The sequence below is a fragment of the Zootoca vivipara genome, chromosome 12 (genome assembly GCF_963506605.1).
Source record: "Zootoca vivipara chromosome 12, rZooViv1.1, whole genome shotgun sequence".
NCBI lineage: Eukaryota > Metazoa > Chordata > Lepidosauria > Squamata > Lacertidae > Zootoca > Zootoca vivipara.
Genome location: NC_083287.1, coordinates 22,408,486 through 22,434,961, shown reverse-complemented (window position 1 = coordinate 22,434,961; position 26,476 = coordinate 22,408,486). Strand labels below are relative to the sequence as shown.

The window sequence follows — 26,476 nt, the reverse complement described above, 5'->3', positions numbered from 1 at the left end:
TTTGAAGGTGACCCGGAAACTACAACTAATCCAGAATGCGGCAGCTAGACTGGTGACTGGGAGCGGCCGCCGAGACCACATAACACCGGTCTTGAAAGATCTATCTACATTGGCTCCCAATATGTTTCCGAGCACAGTTCAAAGTGTTGGTGCTGACCTTTAAAGCCCTAAATGGCCTCGGTCCAGTATACCTGAAGGAGCGTCTCCACCCGCATCGTTCTGCCCGGACACTGAGGTCCAGTGCCAAGGGCCTTCTGGCGGTTCCCTCGTTGCGAGAAGCCAAGTTGCAGGGAACCAGGCAGAGGGCCTTCTCAGTAGTGGCGCCCGCCCTGTGGAACGCCGTCCCATCAGATGTCAAAGAGAAAAACAGCTATCCGATTTTTAGAAGACATCTGAAGGCAGCCCTGTTTAGAGAGGCTTTTAATCTTTAATCAGTTATTTTATTCTTCTGTTGGAAGCCGCCCAGAGTGGCTGGGGAAACCCAGCCAGATGGGCGGGGTATAAATAAAAAATTATTATTATTATTATATAGGTTTTAAGTAGAGGTTGGTTGGCCATGATGAAAAGGACTGTGACTGATTGGAGTATGAGTCTTTGTGTATGTGTATATCACATATACTGTACATGGTATGAGAAGAAGTGGCTTTTTAATTACCCAGGTCTGAGGCTTTAAAAGTGCTGGTAATCTCCTTTTTCATGTTTCTGTAAGGAACTACAAAGAAAGCATATTGTTTTGACTTGCAGTATTTCTAAGCTCAGAGTTAACATGAGTGGGTAACCAGTGGTTATTAACCTCAGGAACTAGGAAGTACTGGTAAAGGAAGAGCGATTGACAATATTAGAGCTGTGATATGCCCATTCATTGGCAGCTTCTGTGTTTGAAACATTCCTTCTATGGCCTTGTCAACTGCATTCCTCTGACAGAGATGAAAGCAAGCGTAACATTTGCATTCACAGCAGTTTCAAGATATGAAATAGCAGAACAAAACAACAACTCTGCACATGACAGTGACTCCCTTGATAAGGCTGTGATTAACTGAAGTTCCACTAAGCCTTGCTTGTTTTCCTCATGAGAGGACAAAACACACCCACCAACCATGTCAAGATGCACAACACCCAAAGCTGCCGGGTTAGCTTGGCATCTAAGGCAGAAAAATCCCACAAGCACTTCCTGGCATAAAAAATATAATAATGAATTAAATAACCAAAACTTTGCTGCAGTTGTCTGGAGCCTAAATGTAGGGTGGGCCCATAGCTGCCAAGTTTTCCCTTTTCTCGCGAGGAAGCCTATTCAGCATAAGGGAAAATCCCTTTAAAAACGGGACAACTTGGCAGCTATGGGTGGGCCTTGGGTGAGCATAAGATTGCAACCTACAGAACAGTGATCTGCAAACTCTGCCTGCCCCCAGCAGACTAGTGGAAAATTAACGTGCATTTCAGAACACTTAAACTTGTTTTTTTTAAAAAAAAAAAACCAAACCAAACACATGTAACACATTTTAATATTTTGTATTTTAACTTGCTTATGTTTTAAAGTATGGTTGCAAATTTTTCTCAATTTTACTGTTTTATCTTTTGTAAACAATTTTCAGGGTTTGGGGTTTTTTAACAATCAAGTGGTTGAATAAATTTTATGAAATAAATAAAATACGCATTTTTAAAATAAATGTAGTCTTGACTTTCTAAAGTGCTTAGGTTTGTGGTTTTAAGAAGCAGGTAAAGGTAAAGGACCCCTGGACCGTTAACTTGTCATTTCGCTTCAGGCCGAGGCAGCCAATGTTTGTCCACAGACAGCTTTCCAGGTCATGAAGAAGTACACTGGTTATCTATGGGGTGGTGCTGAAGATGGGGTTGATGGGGTGTTAGGGGGTGAGTAGTACCTGTGGTGGGGGATACATTGTGCTCCTTCTGGAGTAGTTTGTCCACCATTGCTCCACACCCTGCACACAACTCACTCACCTGTGGTTCCTAGTAACTGTCAGCATGTGACAGCAGCCACACCACGGAAACAGTTTCGACTGGCCAGTTAAACCAGGTGAGGGTAGCTGATGGGTCTCAAACCCTCAATGAGATAGGGAATTCCTCTCATGTGAAGACAGGCTCAGGAGGATTGAGTGGACAAGACCAATAGTGGGTCCAGTGGTTAAGAGGGCGGTTTCTACATGTGCTGTAGAGGGAAGGGAGGGGCAGATGGAGCTCATCAATCTGCGAAAGTAGCCCATCTAGGAGAAGGAAAGCACTGTTCCTAAACCTCCGCTACCTTGCGGGATATCTTTGGGAGAATAAAGGGCCAAGCCGCTAAGGAGTAAACCTTACACAAATCTGGAGTAGAGTCCTTAAGAGAGTTGGGTAGCGCCTTGTATGCCGCCTTCGGGCAACTCTTGCAGCCATGATGGTGCCAAATGTATTGCTCTGATTTCCTTTGGACCCCATCAGCGAGGCTGATGTCTGGGCAGCCCAGGACCTTCATGCACACGGCCCAGGCTTGTGCGCAATTTGACTTCACTCTGAGAGGCACATTCCATTGTCTCTTGAGGCAGACAGATGCCAACAACAACAACAGCTACTACAAAATGCTGAAGTCATGAGTCCATGAACACGGTTGTATCTGGAGCCCAACAGTTATCTGGACTGGGAAATTTCCTTATTAAACACTGAAGTAAAAGATAGCAATTTGAGGTAGCAATGGCTAAAGCCGTATCTGTTAGCAGGGCTTTACCATCAACACTGCAGGTATAGGACGTTTCTGTGTATGCGAGGAGGTGTGCTAGAAGGAAAAAAGAAAAAAGAAGGGGGGGAAATGTGTGCTATAAATAATAAATGAAACACTCCCGCAGACATGGGTCTCCAACACACACACATTAATTACACACCAGAGAGCGCAACTGTAGCCAGTTCAAGCACTTAATTCATGATTTGCATTTATTAAAAAACATTCCATTACTTTAACAATACAGTCATCCAACTGTGAAATAGCAGCAAGTCAGATGTGCTCATGGACAGAAAAATGTGGTTTCTTATGCCCATTGTACAGTGCAAAGCTGCCAAGTTTCACACCTTAAAAGCCGGTCCTTTCTTTTCTCTCTTTCCACCCTGCCGCACACACTCACATACACAATTAACGCGTCTGCTCTCACCTATCCCCTTATGGGAAAAGTCACAACTTTCATCAGTCTCACTAGTACCGATTTAAATAACCTGGCAACCCTTGAATAGTTTTAGTTCATCAATTCCAATTAAGGGTTGGCAAAGAAATCCAAAATACACACAGGATTTTCTCCTGAATGGGCAACACGACCAACAAGTTATTTCTAATATAGTCCAAAGGGATGCTGTCCGTGTCTCTCAAGGTATGCGTGACATGATTAGTTTGAGTGCCTAGGAGTCAAACACTGCCAAATTAAGTATAACAGGAATATCATTTATAACAGAAAAAGGTAGGCGAAGAGTGATGTAATAATTTTCCGGTAGATTATTTTATAAAGTACTGTGTGTACATCATATGCCAGCACTAGAATGAGCTCCCATTTAAGCAATGACTGGTACATACCTTTTGCATTTCATAGTAGCCTCAGGCTCTTTTGGACGAAAAGTCCAGCTGCGTCGTTAATGAAACATTTAAATCAACTTGATCTGTGCCACTCGGCATTGGTACCATTACATAGTATCATCATCTCACTGTATGTTTTTATCATCGGAAATTGTATTCTCTATAGAGTTTTTTTCGGTTGCTTCACAACAGGGTGGTATTCAGGTAAGGGCTCGTTGTTGTGGGGAGCACGGGATAAAGAACACAGCGGGAGACAGAATGTGGATCGGAAGGTCGCCCAGAATGAAAGCAGGCACCCCCTTTTATTGTAAAGTTTCAGAACTGTCAATGATTAACTAGAGGTGCATCCTTCATCCAATGACAAGTGGTCAACTCCAAAAGAGGTGGTGTCCTTGCATAGGTCACATCCTGCCAACACCCCAAAACTCCGCCATAGAGGAAGTGCCTGGTCCTCACATACTTCTCAGACCTCGCCCTGTCACATGCCTACTCCTTAAACATCCCCCTCCTCTCAATCTTGTGATCCTTGGGGTTTTTCCACCACTCTGCCATTTTCCCATTGTCTTCTTCCTAACCTGGGTCTGACCCTTCAGGCTTGGACCAGCCTCCCCTGCTCTAACCTGCTCTAACCGGTTCCATCAGGATCCTCCCAACTCTGGCCAGCCCAGTAGTGACCTGCTGCCCTCTAATGTCCCCCTGACCCAACTAGTGGATGCGTGTTTGTGCATACTGACGTACAGGAAGGTTTGCCAGCACTGTACGTTGTGTTGATAGCTGAGGGTTTTGATAGCTAGCTTTTATCTGATGCGGTTTGCCAGCATCAATCTAAAATCACTGCTACACGTTGTCATGCCACGTTCCCCCATGGACACCTGATCTTTACTACTGAATCGAAGCAAACATTTTTCAGATTGCTAAAGAGTGGGTTTTCCCAGGGAAAGTGATGGACACAAGGGCCAAAACCTATTGGATCCATGCCTAGAAAGTGAAGGACAAGTGGAAAACCACTTGGACCCATCCTTTCTAAGAACATGACAATCGGGAATCTGGCTGAGCCCCAAGTCCAAACCAGAGCAGACCCACTGAAACCTGTTACTCTTAACCATGAACTTCAGTGGGTAGGACTAGTAATGAATACCAACCATACAGAATGGAATTGCATGATACAGCTAGCTACAGAAAAACAGAAGAGTGTCCCACATTATTTTACACCAGAAAGTTCCCCGGGAACTTTGGGCTTGTTCGATCCAATGGAGTTAGAAAAAAAAACATTACTGAAGAAAAACCACGACCATAGTATTTGGTTTTAAGTTATCTGGATTTTTAAAAGTCCTGTTATACTTGCTCTGGGAGTTCAAGGTAACATCCAAAACATTTAGGGTTATTGGCTCTGATCTGTTGTTTTAACAGTTCCAGGATAATGAATGATTATTCAGAGTAATGACTCCCATCCACCTACGTTTCCACCTGGCCTGCTGTCACAGTCAATTTTCCTGCCTGTCTCTTCCAGTGTTAACAAGTAGATCTCTCGTTCTGCCTCACCATTTTCTGAATTCCATTTCACTGCTTTGAGGATGTCAAACTAACAGGTGCTGTCTGTTGATGAAGAGCTGGGGACCATAAAGAAGTCATTAACAAAATCCTTCCGACAAATACACATCCCAAACTAAACAACACACACTGTGGCAAAATAAATTTGTTTTCACATAAGGTTTCACATACTGGCCCTTAAAAGCTAGTGAAAACAAAGAATAAGAAAGGTTATGGAAAAGGCTCAAGCACCGTATCAGCAACTCAAAGACTGTCAATATCCTTAATATCTATAGTACAGGAGGTGGGGAACCTTACATCCAAGGGCCAAACCTGGCTCTTCAGGCATCTCTGTTTAGTTCTTGGAACTCTTTCCAGGTTACACCTTCTCTGAAGCCACATCCCTCACAAGTCCTACTTTTCCCCCTTGTTGAGTGAAAGGAGCGCCGACTTGGTGAGGATAGCCTGCAGAGAGGAGAAATCGCAGTGCAGGAAGCGAGGAAGTTAGGTACCGGTAGCACAGCCCGTAGGGTTGTCTCAAAGTACAGGTCTGCCCCAAGGTCTGCCATTGGGCCGACAGACTCATAATAATAATAATAATAATAATAATAATAATAATAATAATAATTTATACCCCGCCCATCTGGCTGGTTTTACCCAACCACTCTGGGGGCTCCCAATAAAATATTAAAACCATGATAAATACATCAATCATTAAAAACTCCCCTTCAGATGTTTTCTAAAAGTCAGGTACAGTAATACCTCGGGTTACGAACGTGATCCGTTCCGGATCGCAGTTCATAACCCGAATAGTTCGTAAACCGAACGTGATGTGCAGCGCCATTTCACGCATGCGCAAAGCGCAATTTTCGCGATTTTCACGCTTTGCGCATGTGCAGACCGCGCACGCGCGCAGCAAAAACACTTCCAGAGTTGCGCAGTTCGTAACCCGAACTGTTCGCAAACCAAGGTGTTCGTAACCCGAGGTACGACTGTAGTTGTTTATTTCCTTAACATCTGAAGGGAGGACATTCTGCAGGGTGGGCGCCACTACCGAGAAGGCCCTCTGCCTGGTTCCCTGTAACCTCACTTCTCACAATGAGGGCACCACCAGAAGGCCCTCAGAGCTGGACCTCAGTGTCCGGGCTGAACGATGGGGGTGGAGACGCTCCTTCAGGTATACTGAAGAGCTCGCTCACGACCCTGTGGGCCTGATATGGCCCCCGGAACCACCCCCTCAGGATGATTCTGCAAGCCGAGGATTGCAGCCCCCGCAGGAATCGCTAGCGCACTTGCACACCCTCCAAGTGTCCCTATTTTCCGGATTTACAAAGCCGTCCCCATTTCTTATTTCATCTCGGAATGTCTCGCTTTCCCTTAGGATGCCCCAGTTTTCATTAAAGAAAATGCAAACTTTTACCTTTCAATAAAAAAAGTTGCATCATTGAAAGCTCCGTCATTGTGTTTTTCTTTTAAGACAAAAGATGTTAATGTATGAGTTGTTTTTTCAAAACTAAAACTTCAGTAAAAGTAAAGGGACCCCTGACCATTAGGTACAGTCCTGACCGACTTTGGGGCTCCGGCACTCATCTCGTGTTATTGGTCAAGGGAGCTTCCAGGTCATGTGGCCAGCATGACAAAGCCGCTTCTGGCGAAGCAGAGCAACGCCGTTTACCTTCCCAGTGTAGCGGTACCTATTTACTTGCACTTTTGAGGTGCTTTCGAACTGCTAAGTTGACAGTAGCTGGGACCAAGCAATGGGAGCTCACTCCATCACAGGGATTCAAACTGCCAACCTTCTGATCGGCAAGCCCTAGGCTCTGTGGTTTAGACCACAGCGCCACCCGCGTCCCTTAAAACTTCAGTATACAGGTTATATTGCCATGCTGGGCTGGCACTTTGCGATAAATAAGTAGGTTGCAGTTTGGGCATTCGGTCTCTAAAAGGTTCGCCATCACTGGACTAGATGATCCTTGGGGATCCCTTCCAACTCTACAACTCTTACAGGTGAAACTCGGAAAATTAGAATATTGTCGAAAAGTGCATTTACAGTGGTACCTCTACTTACGAATTTAATGCGTTCCGAACACACATTTGTAAGTCGAAAAAATTTGTAAGTCGAATCCCATAGGAATGCATTGGGAGAAAAAAAATTTTAAGTCGAAGCAACCCTATCTAAACCGCATCCAAGATGGCGGACGGAGCTCCATTTGTAAGTAGAAAAATTTGTAAGTACTGTAGAGTTATTTGTAAGTAGAGGTACCACTGTATTTCAGTGACGCAACTTTAAAGGTGAAACCAATATATGAGATAGATGCATGACATGTAAAGGAAGGTATGTCAAGCCTTTATTTGTTGTACTAATTGTAATTATTTGTCGTTAGGTGGGACAATTATAAATGGAATGCAATTAAGGAAATGTAATAGTGATGTTTATTTTTGTATTATTGTAACTATTTGTTTTATTACTGTGGAATTTTATAAAGAAAGCATTTGTAAAAATTAAAATAAAAAATAATAAGTTGCATTAGTGAAATAAATGCACTTTTCGACGATACTGTACTCTAATTTCCCGAGTTTCACCTGCATATGAGCTAACTGGTCCTCCTGAACCCGCTCGGGGGGGCGGCGAGAGCTCGCTATCAGCCAGCCAGACTAACTAAAAGGATGACGCGGCAGGTGCGCACTGGGATTCGAGGCTGTTCACGTGTGAGGAGAGCGCGAGAGGAGCTCGGACGCGCGGAGACCGGAAGTGACGCGCGCGAAGGGGGTCGGGCTCTTGAGGCAGTAATGGCGGCCGTGCGTCTGTGTTGTTGAAGCCTCCAGCGTACCTGATAGGTGAGGGGCCTAGTCTTCCCCGAGTCCGCGGTGAACTCCCTTCCCGGCCGTGTTGCGCGTAAGGGGGTAAAGTTACTTGCTCTCGGTATTCTCCGTCACAGTGACACTCGCGGGGGCGGTCTCGTCCGTTGGTCCGCGTTACAGCGGAGCGAAGGCGAGGTTGCGTGTTTTGTGTGTGGGAGCGCGCGGTCGCCCTTGTGGAGGTGATTTAGGGGCGGGGTCCGTTGCTTACGGTGCGGGCGGTGGGCCGTAGGCTGCGGGGGCGAGTGTATCGCCGGCTGCAGCGCGACGGCGAGGATGTGGTCGTGTGAACGTGTCTGCGCCGGGTTCCAAGGTTACGCTGAGATAAGAGAGGGTAAGAGGACGAGGGAAGGTGGCGAATGCAGCGCCGCGCGGTTAGTTTGGGATGCGGTGCTTGTCCAAGAACCGCGTCGAATTTCCACTTTTGCTTAATCTGATGTCTGTAGCGGGTGTTACGTAAGCGTCGAGAAGCTTAAGGGAAGGAGCGCCGGCTTGGCGACGTTAGGCTTGCAGAGAGGGGAAATGGCAGCAGCGCAAGAAGTTTAGTAGGTGGACCTACTTGGGAGTTAGGTAGGGGGCAGCCCGTAGGGTTGTCTCGAAGTAATAGTGTTGCTGCGCAACTGGGGTTGAGGGTTGGGGGAAGGGCGTGTCAAGCGCTTTTGCATTCCTTTCCATCCTGCCTGCAGGTGAAATAGCTTTTAAAGAGGCAAAGGTCAGGTTAAATTCGCAATGCGATGGAGGCAATAATATGCAATTACCTCTATCAGGAAATAAAACCCTAGTGCGTTCTGCTTCTGTTTCTTAGCACTATTCTCTTGGCTCCAGTTCAGCTCCTCCCATCAGATCCGCTCATTGTGAGCTGTGTAAACAAGCGGCCTCTTAAGGTCCCGAACAGCTTTCGCTTTTGCCAGCTTTAACGTGCAGCTGCTTGCAAACTCCTGCGGGATTTTTGTATTTAACACATTAGTTTTGACTACTGTTTAATGACAGGTAGAAATATTGCTGCTCTAGATGACTTTTCCAGACAGAGTAGTCACCTTTGCTTGTTGGACTAGATTTTAAACTACGAGTTGCATGTGGTGGTGCAGGCATTTTATCTTTAAGGTAGAATTGCTACTGTGTATCACAGTGGTTGTTTACCCTTGGAGTAAGCAGCTATTGAAGTTTTTTTTTAAAAAAAATACTAATTCTTAGATAAATATTGACCTAAATGTTTGGGGCAATTTATTGCCCTATTTATTGCCTGGCGTGCTATGGTCCATGGGGTCACGAAGAGTCGGACATGACTAAACAACAACAACATTGCCTTTAGAAAGCTGGTCTTGAATGAGCTTGAAAAACATTCATTTTCAGTGTTCCTGTTTGTAATGGAAACAAAAAAAATTGTTTAGCTCTACTAGGTAGAACATAATAATCAATGGAGAACGGTGGTTCTTTAATAGGAAATATATAGAAAGTAGGTTGCACTGTTGATGCTGCTCTATTAAAGAGGACATCGAGTGCTTTAAACAGTAATTCTTAGGAAGATGGTCACAATCCACAGTGTGTGGAATACTATGGCAAATAAGTATTAATGCTGAGGCATACTATTCCCTCCAGACCAAAGTGACAATGATGAAGCTACCATTTCCAATTTAATATGCAAGCTTCTGAAGTATGCCAAAAAACTTCCTAAAGCTGGATGCTGCAAGAATTCTTCAAAAGGTACAAAAATGTTTCTTATTGAAGGCATGGTATTAAACCCTTGTTTGCAGATTGTTCTTAAGAGAATGAGAGAAATTATTTTGGCAATCAGGTTAGATTATTGCCTTGGGTTAGGGCCTCAAGTTTTACGAATATACTGGGATAAAAACACAATGGAGGTATTTCTGGAAATACAAAAACTAATTATAAACCATATCTTTAGCACAGAATTAAAACATGTTCAACTTTATAATGTCCTTTATAGGAAATTCTGATGATATTAAGAACAACATTCATAAAAAACTATTTTACCTGCCTTCTTTCTTACACTAGGATCTCATAAAACAAGTTTTATGGCATCAAAGAACAGATTTGTTGTAGTATACTATCACTGAACAGAACCCTCAAGCACATGAAACATAATCTCCATTTGAATTACACATGTGTTTGAAGAGAATTATCATTACCAAGGCCTAAAAGCCATAAAATGCAAAGGGTGTGCTATTCTTATTTAAATATTTTAATGAAACAGGATAATCACTGATCAGTCATAACAGTGAGTTAACAGAAGGTCCGTAGTTTTGTGATGCCAATACCTAGTTTTTCAATCCTGATGACTGAATCTTGTGACTATACTCTATTGTGCTTGATGTGACTGACTTCTGAGTATACTGGTACAGGATTTTGTTAATGTAGTGGAAGGGGGGAAATCTCCCCTAAAGTGGATTTGAGTCTTAGTCCAAATCTAGATTTGCTCCTGCAGATACATAACTTTATGAAACTCTGGGAATTTTTTGTGTCATTCCTCAGTGGAGTCTTGAGGATAGTGACCAGTAAAACATGGTGGAGAATTGCTTTTCAGCCTCTTGTATATGTAGACCAGTTAGTTGATGATAACCACGCTTCCTTTGTCAGTATGATTATGATGATTCAGATATGTTTTGGATGCTTTTTGTGGTGTCACATTCTGTGTAGCTGAGATTGTGGCAACAATACTGCCCGCTAATGATGTTTGCCTAGACATGGTGACAAACACAATCTGTTTTTGTGACTATCAGAAAGGAGTCTTATTTAAAAACTGTTTTTAAAATAAGCTTCCCATTACGTGTTGACTCAACTCAGGAGTGCTCATTACCTTAGTTACCTTGTGAACTTCATATTCTTGTACACAACAGTTGGCTAAGTTATGCAGTCTAATGTTCTTTATCCTACAGTTGCTAGCATAGATTAGCATCCACTTCACTCCTAAGTCATGCTTTTGTAATGTATAAATGTATATAATGTAATGTATAAACATGCTTTTGTAACTATGAATATTGGAAGAGATAACTTTGTAATGAGGTTTTCACTATAAATATTGGAAGAGATAACTTTGCATTAAGTCATTATGTGCATGTGTTGCAGACTCCAGTGCCTATAATGCCTAAAAATAGGCCTTGCTGGCTGGGGCTCATGAGAATTGCAGGCCAAAGTATCTGGAAGACATCACATTGGCTATGCCTGGATCAGAACAAATGTCGTCCTCATCCTGATATTGGCTACTCACCTGCCACCAAGAAGCTTACAATTAGAGTTAGAAAGTAAAACAGGTGTCTTCCCAGCAACTGGCATTCATTGGCAAGCTACCTTTGGGTCTAAACCAGGCATCCCCAAACTGCGGCCCTCCAGATGTTTTGGCCTACAACTCCCATGATCCCTAGCTAACAGGACCAGTGGTCGGGAAAGATGGGAATTGTAGTCCAAAACATCTGGAGGGCCGAAGTCTGGGGATGCCTGGTCTAGACTGATGAAAGTTTGGAAAGCAGTTAAACAACATTGGAATGACCACAGGTTTCCCACCCCCAAAAACACTGAGCCTTGGGCTTGCCAATTGGAAGGTTGGCGGTTCAAATCCCCGTGACGGGGTGAGCGCCTGTTGCTCAGTCCCAGCTCCTGCCAACCTAGCAGTTCAAAAGCATGTCAAAGTGCAAGTAGATAAATAGGTACCGCTCCGATGGGAAGGTAAACAGTGTTTCCATGCGCTGCTCTGGTTTTGCCAGAAGCAGCTTAGTCATGCTGGCCACATGACCTGGAAAAAACTGTCTGCGGACAAACGTTGGCTCCCTCGGCCAGTAAAGCGAGATGAGCGCTGCAACCCCAAAATCGTTTGCGACTGTACTTAACTGTCGGGTCCTTTACCTTTACTAGTGGTCAAGACCGCATTCTTTGACAGCAAATTCTATCATGCAGTGATGTGGCAGTATCTTTTGTGGAAACTTTATTGATTTCATCAGTTTGTTAGTAATAATGAATGGATGCCAATTGCAAATATAATATTAGATAAGTTTGGTAGTTTCAAAGTGTTTATCTTTGTTTACTAAATACAAATAATATAAATGTTCTCAAGGTCAGTGGAGCATTTTGCAATGCAAACTACCCTGTGCAAAATTTGCATAGGATTCCCCCCCCCCATTTGAACCTTTCCCACAAAATCCACATCAGTGTTCTAGTGTTAGGAAATGCATCTGGCTGTTCAGGGCCATCTTAAGCACCTCTGGCGCCGTGGTGCGACGGATCCCTCCGGCGGCCCCCCCCCCGCCCCGTTTCCCAGCGTGATGGGCGGGCAGGCTGCGCGGAAGAGCGGCTGAGCAGGATTTTACAGGGGCTTAGATTAGCTGACCCCCGGATCCCTTCCAACTCTGCAATTCTATTATTCTGTCTGTCCTGAATCTACTGCCAGTTAATTTTATTGATAGACCAGAGCACTAAGAGGCAGAAAATATTGTCTCTTCTTACCCATGCATACATTTTAAAAATCTTGTATTTTTTTAGTTCAGTATAAAATAGTTCAGCTTTTTCTCTTAAGAAAATGGTTCCAATCACTTGATAATTTTGGCTATCATGTTATTTATCTCCTCAAGGTGGCATGACCAAATGTGAAGTTGCACAATCAATTTATATGAGGCATTTATGTATAGACAGGCTTAATTTTAACCCCTTTTCTTGTAATAGCTAGCATGGGAATTTCTTTCTTCTGTGCTGCAGAGAGAGCTGATGTTTTCAGTAAGCTATTGTGACCCAAATATCTCTTTACTAATTAGTCACTGCCAGTTCATACTTTGTGAACTTGGCATTTTTTTTTGCTCCAGTATGCATTATGCTTATTTTGCTTTAACATTTTTGCCATGTTGTGGGTCTGTTCACCTAATTTACAGATAGCTTTTTGGAACTCTTTACAGGCTGCTTTTACCTTCCTGAATAATTGGATGCCATTTGCTAATTGGCACTTTATCTGTTTAGTTTTAACTTCAGATCATTTTTGACAGGCCAGGGGAAGCTGCAGCAATGATGGAAGTTACAGTACAACATCTTGAGTGCTGCACATTCCCCATCCCTGACGGATAAACACAAGGAAACATGGTGTTAGAAAAAGGATGCTGGACTGGAAATTCCAGTATTCATGCTATATCCATCTTAAAGAGGCCAACTTTGGGACTGCAGAACCTTAATGGTGCTGTTTAAATGTATTATTAGCCTGACAGATTCTGGAAGGCATGCAATGAATATGGTATTTTGGACCAGACAGGAGGTTTGCCTGGAAATAATAGGATTTACTGCAGTCCTGTTACGGTCACTTCACTTCTTGGTGAGATTTAGATTGATACTGGCAGTTTTCCTCTGCAGGGATGGTGGATCCATTAAGTTGGTCTGCTTTTGGAGACACATGGAATCCAATAATATTCCTGAATGCTTTTGAGGAATTTCAAGCTGATGTGACTAGCACTCTCTTTTTAGTCTCTGGTGTCATTTTGAAATTGTTGCCTCTCAGGCGTTGCAGAGGTGTTTGGTTCCTTGGTTTACCTTGAAACAAATGGGGAGACAAGTTGGTCCATAGATGGTGTAAGTGTCTCAAGTATGAGTCTGTTGACTCAGGAATAGTGCATCAAGGAGGTGGTGTCTGCTTGTGAGAGGGTGTTTCTATGCCTTAAGAAGCTCACTTGGAAACCTGATGATTTGTAATGACTATAGGCAGTGGTCAATTACATTCCATAAGCCTGCCCAATTCCACCCCTTTTTGTGAACCTTTAAAGTCATTTATATGTTTGACACAATGCATGCGTGTGTGATTGTGAAATTTCAGATACGCCTAAAACGGTTGCCTATATTGCCCAGCTGTAAATATCCTCTTTTCAGAAAGGTGGTGGCAGTTCAGCTCCAGCCACTTCTGGATGAAATGGATTATCGAGATCTTGTTGAATTCCAATTCACATCAGTCCCACCTGGCATGCCAGTAGGCAGGATGATGGACGTTGGAGTCCAAAAATCTGGAGGGTACCAGGTTGGGGGGAAAGCATTGGCAGCCCTGATAGATGACTTTCATGGGAGAGAAGCAGGGGAGTGTGACCCTGCTTTAGATATGTAATATATGTTTAGATCCTCTTAGCATGTCGTGTGGATAAAGCTAATTTAGTGGATGGATGTGTGAGGCACTCTCATCCTGCCAACCCAGTGGTTAGGTACTGTGTGTTACTGTAAAGGAGTCTTTAAAATGGGAATGAGAATACCACAAACAAATTAGCCATCTTTTTCTTGTTTAAGTTTTTTCCCTAAGTTTTATATTTTAAATAACTTTTGGGATTGTGTTCTATTTTTAGGGTGCTGTGGTTTTTTGTTTCGCATTTTTCTTACATTTTTTGCCTATTGGCTTTAATTTATATTTGCATGCTTGACTCAAATTTATTCATACTTTTGCATGCTACCCTGCAATCTTCTATGAAGGGTGTTTAAGAAATTTAGGTTGTCTGTACCTTTAAAACTTGGAATCATACAAATTAATGTTTTAATAGGAATTTTAACATTATTTTACAGAGAAACCATGTCATCCTTTCAAGAAGTTTCGTCTTCAAACAGTGCCCTGCAGACTTCAAATTTTGCACATGTCATCTTTCAGAATGTAGCAAAAAGTTACCTGCCAAATGTGCACCTTGAGTGCCATTACACTCTGACTCCCTATATACGCCCTCACCAAAAGGATTGGGTTGGTATTTTCAAGGTAAGCAAGTTTGTAGCATGTTTTACTATCTGATAAGGTTTCACTTCTGTTAATTAGAAGATACACATGAAAATGGAATAAAATGGTTGGGAATGTGTTTTGCTTTAAAAATATAAATTAGTTTATGGCAACATAATCATAGCTGAATTCCTGCTGCTTTTGAGGCCATATCACCATTTGTGCTCTGGGAAGGTACCAATAAATTACTTACACCTCCCGCTAAAGTGGAACCATGTACCCTCTCCCTTACAATTTAATCTACATAATTCAATCACAGAATAGGAACCTGTTCACTTTGTAGAGATTTTCTCTGCTCTTCATCCCACCATCTGAGTTGTGTTTGATTGGGATGCAGAGAAAGACATTCCCTTTGGCCATACCTAGAGGCTCATTTCTCTGATTGCCTTCAGCTTTTGTGAATGTTTCTTTCTTTCCTGTAGGTATTTGGTTCGTTGCTATTTTACCTACTGCTTCTTTTGTTCTTTATATTATTTTAATGTTTTGATTGTATTTTTAATAGAAGATGTTTTAAAATATCAGGTGCTTTATAATGACTCAATAAAGGCTAATCATTTTTGCTATACATATTTATGAAAGCAAATTTCTCCTACTAGCTGTACTCTTCAATTTAAACATTCTTCTCTTTTTGTTGTGATTTTACTCTTTTCTATACCTTTACTAAAATAATTTTCCTGTGCATGTTTACTTGGAAGTGAGTTGTGCTGTGTTCAGTGATCATAGTTGGAAAGAAATCTAATGATCATACACATACTGTATTGAGAGAAGCCAGTATTGTAAATAAGATTTCATGTTAACCTCTTTGAGTTATAGAATGCCTTACTGTACCTGAGAATTGATGAGGCAAGAAAATGCAAACAGTGGTATACAAGATATAGGAAAAAAGTGGAACTTAGAAATTAATACGTTGTGCATAGCCTTTGTGGAGTATGCAGTTTGTGAAATTCTTTCAGCCTGATCTTCCAGTCTCATACCAGTGTTGGAGCAAATGTCAGTGTTGCACAAGAAGTTGGTGGTTTGCATGCTCTTATCTGAGATTCACAGATATGGAAAAAGGTTGCACAATGTTTGTTGCATTAGGGTCAAGGGGTCAACATGGAGGAAAGCTGGGTCAAGGAATGTATATTTACAACTCCAAACCCCCTATGAAGGCTTCATATTAACCTTGGCACACAGCAGAATTTGAATCTTAGACTGGGTTTGCTAAGCTTGCTTATGCACTGGCTCAGAACAATTAATGCAGTCTGAATTAGCATCTTGGTTTTGCTAGTTCTTGCTGTTGTCAGCACTGTAATATAGGTTCCCATGGCAGACATGCAACTTTCTGCTCACTTCCTGATGGTGGTTCAGCAAGTCTCGAAGTGGGGCGCTGTATAATAAGTTTCCATATACCTAAAAACCAGTTAAATTAACGCTGGAGGATTATTGATTGGTTGTACAGTAAGTGCACACAAAGTTCTTCCCTCCCTTTCCTGTTTAAGCATTCAAACTGTGGCATTGTAAGTATAAAAATTACTTGCAAGTAAGTTCCAGTTAAAGACCCACCTTGCTGCTTGGCAAAGCCAAGACATGCTGAAGACTATCCCCATGAGAAGGCCTACTTGCTAGGAATGATTGTGGTCTGCCATTCATAGAATCATAGAGTTGGAAGAGACCACAAGGGCCATCCAGTCCAACCCCCTGCCAAGCAGGAAACACCATCAAAGCATTCCCGACATATGGCTGTCAAGCCTCTGCTTAAAGACCTCCAAAGAAGGAGACTCCACCATAATCCTTGACAGCAAATTCCACTGTTGAACAGCTCTTACTGTCAGGAAGTTCTTCCTAATGTTTAGGTGGAATCTTCTTTCTTGTAGTTTGAATCCATTGCTCCGTGTCCACTTCTCTGGAGTAGCAGAAAACAACCTTTCTCCCTCCTCTATATGACATCCTTTTATATATTTGAACATGGCTATCATATCACCCCTTAACCTTCTCTTCTCCAGGCTAAGCATACCCAGCTCCCTAAGCTGTTCCTCATAAGGCATCATTTCCAGGCCCTTGACCATTTTGGTTGCCCTCCTCTGGACACGTTCCAGCTTGTCAGTATCCTTCTTGAACTGCAGCGCCCAGAACTGGACACAGTACTCCAGTACTTTGAGAGCTAGCATACTGTAGTGGCTTGTGTCAGGCTCATATCTCCATTAAGCCATAAAGTTTCCTGGGTGAGTTTGGGCCAGTTGCAACCACCCCAGCTTACTGGGGTGTGGTGAATATAAAATGGGGGAGGGAACCATGCTTGTTTTCTTGAGCTACTTGGAGGGAAGTGAAGGATAGAAAAGTAGTAATGTCAGACTGGAACTTCTCATGTCCCCTCCTTGCTGGTAGATCCACTTGTAGTAGATCTGTGTTGGTCTTCAAATAGCAGACTTTTAGGAAGTCAAACTATTCACAAGGGAGTGTCTTTCAAATGAAGCACTCATTTACCAGCAATGAAACCTGAAAATGGCCCTGCTGCCAGCCAGTTTTAAAGTTAACAGTGTAGTGGCTGCCTGACTATTGTTAACTCCTACACTAATGTAAGTAGGATAAATGTCCACTTGTTAACTTTTAGTATCTGGGCTTAGTGCAGTTAGTTTATATCCTGGTGCAGGTGGCAGAAGTCTTTCTTTACCAACTTCCTGATCAAATATCCTTTTATAACAAAGGGAAATGGTGGGGTAGGGTGAAAAAACAAACTGAATGCAAGGGTAGGATACAATTGGAGTGAAATCTATGATGAAATTATTCTACAGGTAATAGTTTTAATGTTTATCCTCACTGTAGAACAAGCAAAAAGATTTTGGGGGAGGGAGTAAGATTAGGTATCAAAATAGCTGCTGCCAAATGGTCTCTGTAGCCTGCATAAGTGAAGGGAAAGCTTTGAAGCTACTGCAGAAACTATTCCTACTTTATGAAGAGTCTCAAAGATGTGAAGACGCATTATGGAGGGTTCAGTGTGTCTCATGGCCCCCCTTTTTGTGCCTAAGACCATATTGCAACATTATCAGTCGCTAAATTATAGAGAAACTGCAGTGTTGAGACAATTATACAGTGTTGAGACAAAACTACATTAAGCATATAAATATGCACAGCAGTGGTTAATTGGATTTTTAAATGCATACAGTACTTTTCTTGGATGATCTGAAAGTTAATTTTAGAATTGCGCATACAGTAATTATATTGTGATAAGGCTGCTTTTTCCTTTAGGTTGGTTGGAGTACTGCACGAGATTATTACACATTTCTTTGGTCACCTATGCCTGACAACTATGTGGAAGGATCAACAATTAACTCTGTGCTGTCTTTTCAAGGTAAATTTTAAATTGGTTCTATGTCTGCTTAGGTTTTATTGCTTATTTAGAACTTTGAAAACATCCATATATTTTGTGATAAATTATACCATTTCCATTGACTTATTTATTTAGTACAGCTTTGATTCAAACCTTTGGGCACATAAACATTATAGTTAGATGCTCTGGGTAAGTGGATCTATGCTATTCCTTGTGTTTAATTGGAGTACCCTTCAGTGTTCTTCACCATTAACCCATGTGCTAAAGATGTCTTAGCCTCTTAACAATTTGGGATAGAGCTCAATGATAAGTGATGGGATCTATACTTCCTGGCTTTTCTGAGAAATCTGTTGGAGTTCCTTTCATGCCTGCTCTTAATTAATATTTATATTATATTATTATATTATATTATATTATGTTATATTATACCCCGCCCATCTGGCTGGGTTTCCCCAGCCACTTCCAACCCGGCTTCCAACAAAATAATAAAATACAATAGTCTGTTAAACATTAAAAGCTTCCCTAAAAAGGGCTGCCTTCAGATGTCTTCTAAAAGTCTGCAATGTATGCTACAGAATGTATAACCTGCTGCATCCCCAGGTCCTATATACAAGCAAATGGGGAGTATCGCCTACAGAGGCTCCACTCAACTGTTTCATTCTCCAGGACCTTGCATGAGTCACCTTGGTCATTCCATCTACTGGGTCTTCTATTCTTCTTCTCCAGAAGGCATTGCTATCAAAAGGGGGATTGCCTTTCTTTTATTGGGGTGCTAGCTGGTGAAGAGGTTGGGAGCTGCAGGCAAAGGTTCTGGACCCAGTATAGCCTGTAATGTAGGGTCATATTTATTCAGTTCCCAAAGGATGCATGAGGACTCTCCCTTTTGGATATAGGTGGGGTGGGTGAGTGACCAGTTCTTTTTCCATCTGTTGTACTGTAGATGGAGGGGTCTTAATATCATGTGAGCCATACTCTTGAGCTTGGAGTCAAGTGGGAGGCACTACCCCCTTCCCTCTAAATCAGCAGAATGTTCCACCCACAAGAGGAGTGTGAAGCCATAAAACATGGAGGGGCACATCCTGTCTTGACTTACAGCTGACCAGCGCCACCCAAACAATCACTTGGTGTTACTAATTCCCAACTGGTCTGGCTAAATGAATCTATAAGTAGATCAGCCCATGTGTATTCTTTGCAGCTCTATCTCCTCAGGTGATCATGCATGTGAGAAATGCTGACCCAAGAGGACATTAGATCTCCATGGCCAAGGAAAGTGAGGCAAGTGGCAGCTACCTGCAGTCCTAATGCCCATCACTGCTCTCCTGTTGGTGTATTTTAGTCTCTCTTATACTGTCTTAACAAAGCAGGACTTTCCCATTCAAAGGAATGAAAACAACTTGAAATTCAGGGTGGGAACTTCCTCATCCTGTATACAGTTTGTTTGTCTGGCTCTGAAGGACAGGAGTCTGTCCCTGTGCTAAGTGCCTCCCTGAATTTGGTCTTTAAATTTTGTTTTTCATTAGGATACTACCTTCCGAATGATGATGGTGAATTTTACCAGTTCTGCTATGTAACACATAAGGGTGAGATCCGTGGAGCAAGCACTCCGTTTCAATTTCGAACTTCATCTCCGGTTGAAGAATTGTTGACAATGGAAGATGAAGGGAATTCAGACATGTTGGTGGTGACCACAAAGGCTGGACTTCTTGAGGTTTGAATTGGCAAATTCTAATATCTGTTTACTTAGCTATACAGCGTAGAACTGAACTTTCGTCAAGTTAGAAGTAAAGGGTGGTATCCATACTTGGAATAGACCCATTAAGATGAATGGACGTGAATCATGTAGGTCCATTCATTTCAGTGGGTATACTCCAAGTATAACTTAGTGCAGTATGACATTTTGTAAAAATGAATACTTTGACAGTAGCTACCTTAACATACACAGGTGTTTCTCAGCTGGGAGCAAATGCTTGTGGAGACACTAGAAAATTTTAGATTAATGGATATTTTCTACATTGTCTGCAGCTGTGTGTATGTTCACTTGTATGTGCAGACGCACTGACTTACGTATGAACTTCTCCACTTTAAATCAGTAGTCTAAAAAGCACGTCAGAGCTCAAAAGAGTAGGTTGCAAAGCTTCTGTGAGGAAGGAAGATGCGTATTGTGATGTGACAGGGTCACTAGGAACAATCAGCAGAGGAGAGAAAGGGTTGAGAGACTTCACTATTATTCATGCCAGTTTGTGGCATGATGCAAGGATAAGGATCACATAGGGATGCTCTCTGTTGCAAACCTTTGTGCTCATTGAACTTGTGAACGATTCCCAACAGAATAGAGATGGCATATTAGGATAGGTGGAGCTTGGCATACCGTGCCAATATCCTCCAGCATGATTGCTTCCATGGGAATGCGGTTGAGATTCCTGCATTGCAGGGGGGGTTGGACTAGATGACCCTTGGGGTACCTTCCAACTTTATGATTATGTGGTGAAGTCCTCAAGAGGGCTTAAGTTCCTAAAAGATCCAATGATGCTCGTTTCTAGAGTTCTGGTGATTGCATATAGTTGAGAGATACAAATAAACTATTACAAATCACAGATGTTAGCTACTTCTTGTAACTATAAATAATAAACGGCGTTTCCATGTGCTCTGGCTTCCATCGCGGTGTTCCGTTGTGCCAAAAGCGGTTTAGTCATGCTGGTCACATGACCTGGAAAGCTGTTTGCGGACAAACGTCGGTTCCCTCAGCCTGAAGCGAAATGAGCGCTGCACCCCATGGTTGCCTTTGACTGGACTTAACCACCCAGGAGTCCTTCACATTTTACCTTTTTAAATAATAATAATAATAATAATAATAATAATAATAATAATAATAGTGATCTGTGCTATTAACCTGACATAAAATTTCAGCGTTAATTTACGATTAATGTGTGATAAGGCGGGTGGTCAGATATTAAAATAAATATTGGAACTGTTCTTTTGGTTTTGCGTACTTCATTTATGCAGTTTGAAAGAAATTATACTTACAGATTTGTAATGTTATGGTGCTATTGAGGTAAGAACTACAGTACCATGTAAGATGGGATTATGTCATTTTAGTTCCAAATAGAAAAAACTATGAAAGAAAAAGAAGAACTATTAAAGGTGACTGCTTCACTTGAAAAGGAAACCCTGCAGCTTAGAGATCAAGTTGAAAGACTGGAAAAAGAACTGAACCGTGAAAAGGAAAGATGTGATCAGCTTGAAGCGCAAGAAAAGGTAACTCCTATAGTTCAAAAAAGCTTAAAAGAATCGTACATTTTCAAAGTCAGATTAAAACTTTAAAAAAAATTAAAAGACGTCAGAGTCCAGGATAGAGGATGCACAATATTATTTGAAAGTTTTTTAGCGATGGATATGCTTTCCAGAATGTATGTTGGTGTAACATAAATACCTACTCTTTTGATAGCTTTTAATATTGCTGTGTCTTGATAACTTGGTAGAACTTTTCAAAAAGTTTTGATTCAGGCTGTTTTCACCTAGGACTAACTCAATGGAAGACCAAAACACATTTTTTTAAAATTATAATATCTAGTTTAAGTCGTATGAGGGAGCAGTTTTCAAAATGTTTCCATTGTCTTGCACAGCACAAGCTTGTTTAATATAACAAACAAATGATATGTTGTATTAAGCCAGGTAATGCCCACACTGCAGTGCAGCCTTGTACAGTCATTTGTCTCCCTCTCGTGACAAACTAATACTAGGATCCTGGGTTAGACTTAAATATTATGTTAGTGTCTACTCTTAGCTCCCTTATGTATAATTTTGGTATATGGTAAATCAGTTAACATGTCTCTTTGTTGACCCTCTAAACATTTGAAAAATGTTTCCATATGTATAGACTAAATAAAGAGTACTGGCAGATTCATTGGTTTCATATTTTTTCTTTTTCAGCAGGTTAATAAAAATCATGGTTTTATGGCTTTCTTTTCTTTTTCTTTGCTGTTCTAGTCTTCTATTAATCTTAAAAGGGTGTGAAAATAAATGTATATTTATTTTCTACAACTCTTTTAAAGTTACTAAAATGTGGAAGATACATTTCAGTGCCCGTTTATTTGCAGTTCCTTTGGTTACAAAATGATAGGGAGAATTTTGTTCCTTTGGTAGTTGCAGAAGCTCAGTTTAGACTTAAGTCAGGCATCCCCAAACTTTGGCCCTCCAGATGTTTTGGACTACAATTCCCATCTTCCCTGACCACTGGTCCTGTTAGCTAGGAATCATGGGAGTTGTAGGCCAAAACATCTGGAGGGCCGCAGTTTGGGGATGCCTGACTTAAGTAAAACACTATATAGCGTTGTACCCAACGAAATCATTCAGCTGACAGTAAGGCATCCATCAGCGGCATGGGGTGGGAAGCAATGTTAGTCTCACCCTCACTCCACCAACACACACACACACACACTTTTCTTAATCCCCCCAAAGGGTTGAGGGGATCCTCTAGAACAGATTTGGGGGTGGGAGGCTCAGAGGCTGCATGGTTGGTATCCAGTCATGGTAGTTATTCTCCTGACAGGAAGCTCATTCTTAGTGTGGTGCAGCAACTACATCCACTTGTTTCCCTACACTTTCAAAATGTGTTTTTTCAACCTCTAGGGCAGCAGCTGTTTTTGTTAGATTTTGAAGAGTTAAGCTTCTGCATTGCATTGCAGAATTGTTAGGCAACTCAACCTGTGCTAATGTTGCATTGGATCCTGCCATTTGAACTGCGGGAATATAATCATGGTGGAGGTACTATGTGGTTTCTTGGTACAAATTGCTTAGACCTCATGAACCCTCCATGGAAGTTACACTCTTTCTGATTTCCTCACTGATAGCAATATTAGTTTTTATTTTCCTTTAGAATTGTATACCCAAAATGTTCTTTGACAAATGCCCTATTGCTTTTGCAAGGATAATGTCAAAACTGCAGAAACTCTTAAAACTGAAAATGAAGAACTCAAGAAAAAGCAGGATGAGGCTACTTCCAAAGTTCTGCAGCTTGAAGAAGACATCATGACCGTTACTCAGAAAGCTATTGCAAAAGAAACTGAGTTAGACAGGTATCCATCTAATTTAATCCTAATTTAATCCTGATATTTAAAGAGAACCAAATACATAAGGATGTTTTACTTTGTTCATAGCTTGAAAGATAAACTCAAGAAAGTAGCCATTGAAAAGGAACAACTTGAATGCCAGTTGAAGACTGAGAAGGATGAAAAGGAACTCTACAAGGTAAATTTTTCCTTGTCTGATAGATAGCTGAGAACTAGAATTCATGCATTTTTCAGTAGAAAGATATGGTAAAATAAAGGTCCTGTACTGTGTCCTGTGTCCTGTGTCCTGTACTATGTACTGTGTGTGTGTGTGTGTGTTTCTGTTTGATGAAGTTAATTTTCATAGACCAGCAACACAGACAGTCTGACAAAGATTTTATTATTATTATCATTTATTAAATTTGTATACTGCCTTCATCCATAGATCACAGGGCAGTTGCAGCATAGCATTACTGGAATGTCTGTTGCTGTTTCCCAGGTTCATACTTACTTCATAATAAGTCTTCCATAAAAGCAAAATAGAACACTCGCTTAAAGGTTAATAAAAGAGAAACAAGAGTTTATAGCTACAAAAGAGAAGTTCAGCTTCTCTTTTGTACGAATGCCTGGTCAAATCTGTGTTGAACATGCTATTCACGATCTGAAAAATGCACCAGTTTCTAGCTACCTACCCCAAATAGACTTTATAGAGCTGTTCACTCATGGAAGGAACATCACTTCTGATGAAACTTCTTATGTTTTCACAAAGACCTGAGTATCAGCTTTATAAATATATTTGAAAAGTGTCTGTTAGAACTATTTCATTTTAGATACCATTTCAGACATAACTTTAAAAAAGACCTTAAAACCGTTAACCAAGCCAATGAAAAAAAATAGGAATTCATCATCATGATAGCAACTATATTAAAATATTTCCCCATCTGTCTCTTTTGGGGGGGCTGTTTGGATAAAACATGATTGGTAAGGATGGAAGGTGGTTCTAGCATTACATATGGTTTGTAACTATAATTAGATACATTTGAAGAACACAGAAATTGAAAACACCAAACTTGCATCAGAAGTTCAGACGCTAAAGAATTTGGATGGAAACAAAGAAAACCTTATAGCCTATTACAAAGAGGAAGTTGGCAGATTACAACTGTGTATGGCTGAAAAAGAAAAACTGAAGAGAGCTTTCTTGCTTACTTCATCAAACAAGGTAATGGGGGTACTTTGGTAACATATTAATGTTTATGATTGAATTACTTCCACTTTTCATTCTGTGCAGTGCATATCCCAGTTAACCCTTATCTGCAGCATAGTCATTGGGTAAATGGATTAATTCTCTAAAGGAGGGGTTGATTTTCTGTTTGAATTGTTATTGTGGCTTCACATAAGACTTGTTGTCTGTGTTCATGTTTCAGAATTAAAGGCAATTGCCCATTTGTGGCATGTTTTCCCTTTAGATATTGCACACCTCTGTCTTGTTAAATAGCTTATGTTATGCTGATAATCAGAAGTATTCCTTTCGTATACTTTTGTTTACCAACATCTTCGTTATAATATTTGCAAAATACCACTCTTCTGCAGGAAACAGAATCATGATATTAATATGACTAGCAGGCTAGATATGAGTATCAAGGTTTGTATTGTTCAGGAATGGAGAAAAAAAGGAAGCCAAGTGAAATTATTAGGAAGGTTTCATCAATGTTATATAAAGAACTGATGAGAAATATGGGTCAGTAGCCCTGTCCATACTGCTTAGTGGGAAGTTGTACTGATGGCTTTCCCCCTAAAAGTAGTGCAGAGATATGTTTTGGGTGTCTTCCATTTGAAGATGACAGAGACACAAATCTTGAATCTCATTAAAAATAAGTTTTCTACTTTTTATTCTAGGAAGAGGCAAGTATTTTGAAGGAACAGCTTCGGAAAGCTGAGGATCAGATTCAAGCTAGTAGGCAGGAAGCTTTGCTGATGTCAAAAGAGCTCAGTGATGCTGTAAATGTGCGCGATAAAACTATGGCAGATCTTCATAATGTGCGACTAGAAAATGAAAAGGTGAAGAAGCAACTTGCTGATGCTGTAGGTGAACTCAAGAAAATGGCACTGGTGAAAAATGAACAGGTAAGAAATTGGTTGCACTGCTGATTTTAATAATAAATTTTCTGTTACAGAAAATACTGAGCAAAATTATTTGGATAATTACAGATTATCATTCACTTTCAGTGAGGATTAGTACAGCGGTACCTCGGGTTACGAATTTAATTCATTCCAGAGGCCTGTTCTCAACTCGAAACCATTCTTAACCTAAGGCGCGCTTTCACTAATGGGGCCTCCTGCTGCCGCCGGCGCACAATTTCCATTCTCATCCTGGGGCAAAGTTCACAACCCAAGGTACTACTTCCGGGTTAGTGGAGTTTGTAACCCGAAGTGTTTATAACCCAAGGTGCCACTGTACTATACTAGTCTAGAACACAGTAATTGCACTGCAGTGAAGAGATCCAGTGAAATGTTAGCACAAGGAGTTGATCTTGTGTGAATGTCAGCAGGCAAGCTTAACTGTTACAAAATATGATAGCAAGTTGTCTAGGCAGTTGAAATATATCTTTCACATGATACCTCTTGGATTTGCCTGTTGTGCAAAAAGAGACTCATGCAGGCAGAATGGCTGCTCTAGCTGCGGGTTGCAGTTGAATAGCATCTCCTGCTTATGCTGACTCCTTGAAGCTTAGAGTGTTTCTTGCAATTTCTATTCAGATTCTTCAGTCTAGGAATGGCCAACATAGAGGCCAAATGTTGAATGAGGCCCCCAATATATTTTGGGTAGCCTGCAGCTTTCACGGTCAAATAAACAATTTTAATGTAAGTCTTCCATGTAGGCATGGGAGCAGAACATGCCCCCACCTTGGTATAGGTGGATACATTGCCTTTGACATTTATTTATTTTTAATTTGGAGACTTTGGAAAATTGCTGCTTACACTTGGCCCATCCTCCACTGGCCATTCCGGTAGGTGAGGAAGCACGGTCTTATCTCCAATCTTGGTGTTAAGCAACACAGTGCTAAGATAAGAGATAACAGATCTGTGCACCTGGTGTGATACAGTATCAGGTCATGAGCCAAATTCATTGATTTGGCAGGGTTAATTTGACCTGTACTGCAGTAGTTCTCCAAAAAGTTGCCAGAACATGGCATTTGAATAATATCCTAATGGTTAATGTTGATAGGCAGCCTTTTGAACCAACTGAGTTGGTCAGTCTTAAAACACGGTGCATCTCAGTTTTCATCTATTATGTGCTATGGAAGAGAGCCCATTGACTGCTAGGACACTATTTTGTTAAAGGATTGGCTTCTTTGTCCAGTAAATGTTCCCAGAATGACTCCTGTTGTAGCATTGTTGAAACTGAGGGAGTGTGTGCCCAGTTAATGCCTGGCTGGGAAACAGTT

The 26,476-nt window shown here is 41.4% G+C and overlaps 1 protein-coding gene across 5 annotated transcripts in view; it reads left to right on the top strand.

Moving 5' to 3' along the window:
• The first annotated feature begins 7,808 nt into the window (after nt 1–7,808).
• The window catches only part of TAX1BP1 (Tax1 binding protein 1), a 34,696-nt gene continuing 16,028 nt past the window's right edge, over nt 7,809–26,476 (top strand). Inside the window, exons 1-10 of one of the 5 annotated variants that reach the window (XM_035128868.2) lie at nt 7,836–7,918; nt 9,539–9,643; nt 14,471–14,654; nt 17,901–18,003; nt 19,503–19,690; nt 21,079–21,237; nt 22,909–23,057; nt 23,139–23,229; nt 24,064–24,249; nt 24,927–25,154. In XM_035128868.2, the coding sequence (XP_034984759.1) occupies nt 9,621–9,643; nt 14,471–14,654; nt 17,901–18,003; nt 19,503–19,690; nt 21,079–21,237; nt 22,909–23,057; nt 23,139–23,229; nt 24,064–24,249; nt 24,927–25,154 (1,311 nt within the window). In that variant the 5' untranslated portion in view covers nt 7,836–7,918; nt 9,539–9,620. Of the gene's footprint in view, nt 7,985–8,144; nt 8,274–9,538; nt 9,644–14,470; nt 14,655–17,900; nt 18,004–19,502; nt 19,691–21,078; nt 21,238–22,908; nt 23,058–23,138; nt 23,230–24,063; nt 24,250–24,926; nt 25,155–26,476 lie in introns of those variants that run through there. The other 4 variants (XM_035128869.1, XM_035128870.2, XM_035128871.2 and 1 more) reach the window with 4 other exon arrangements.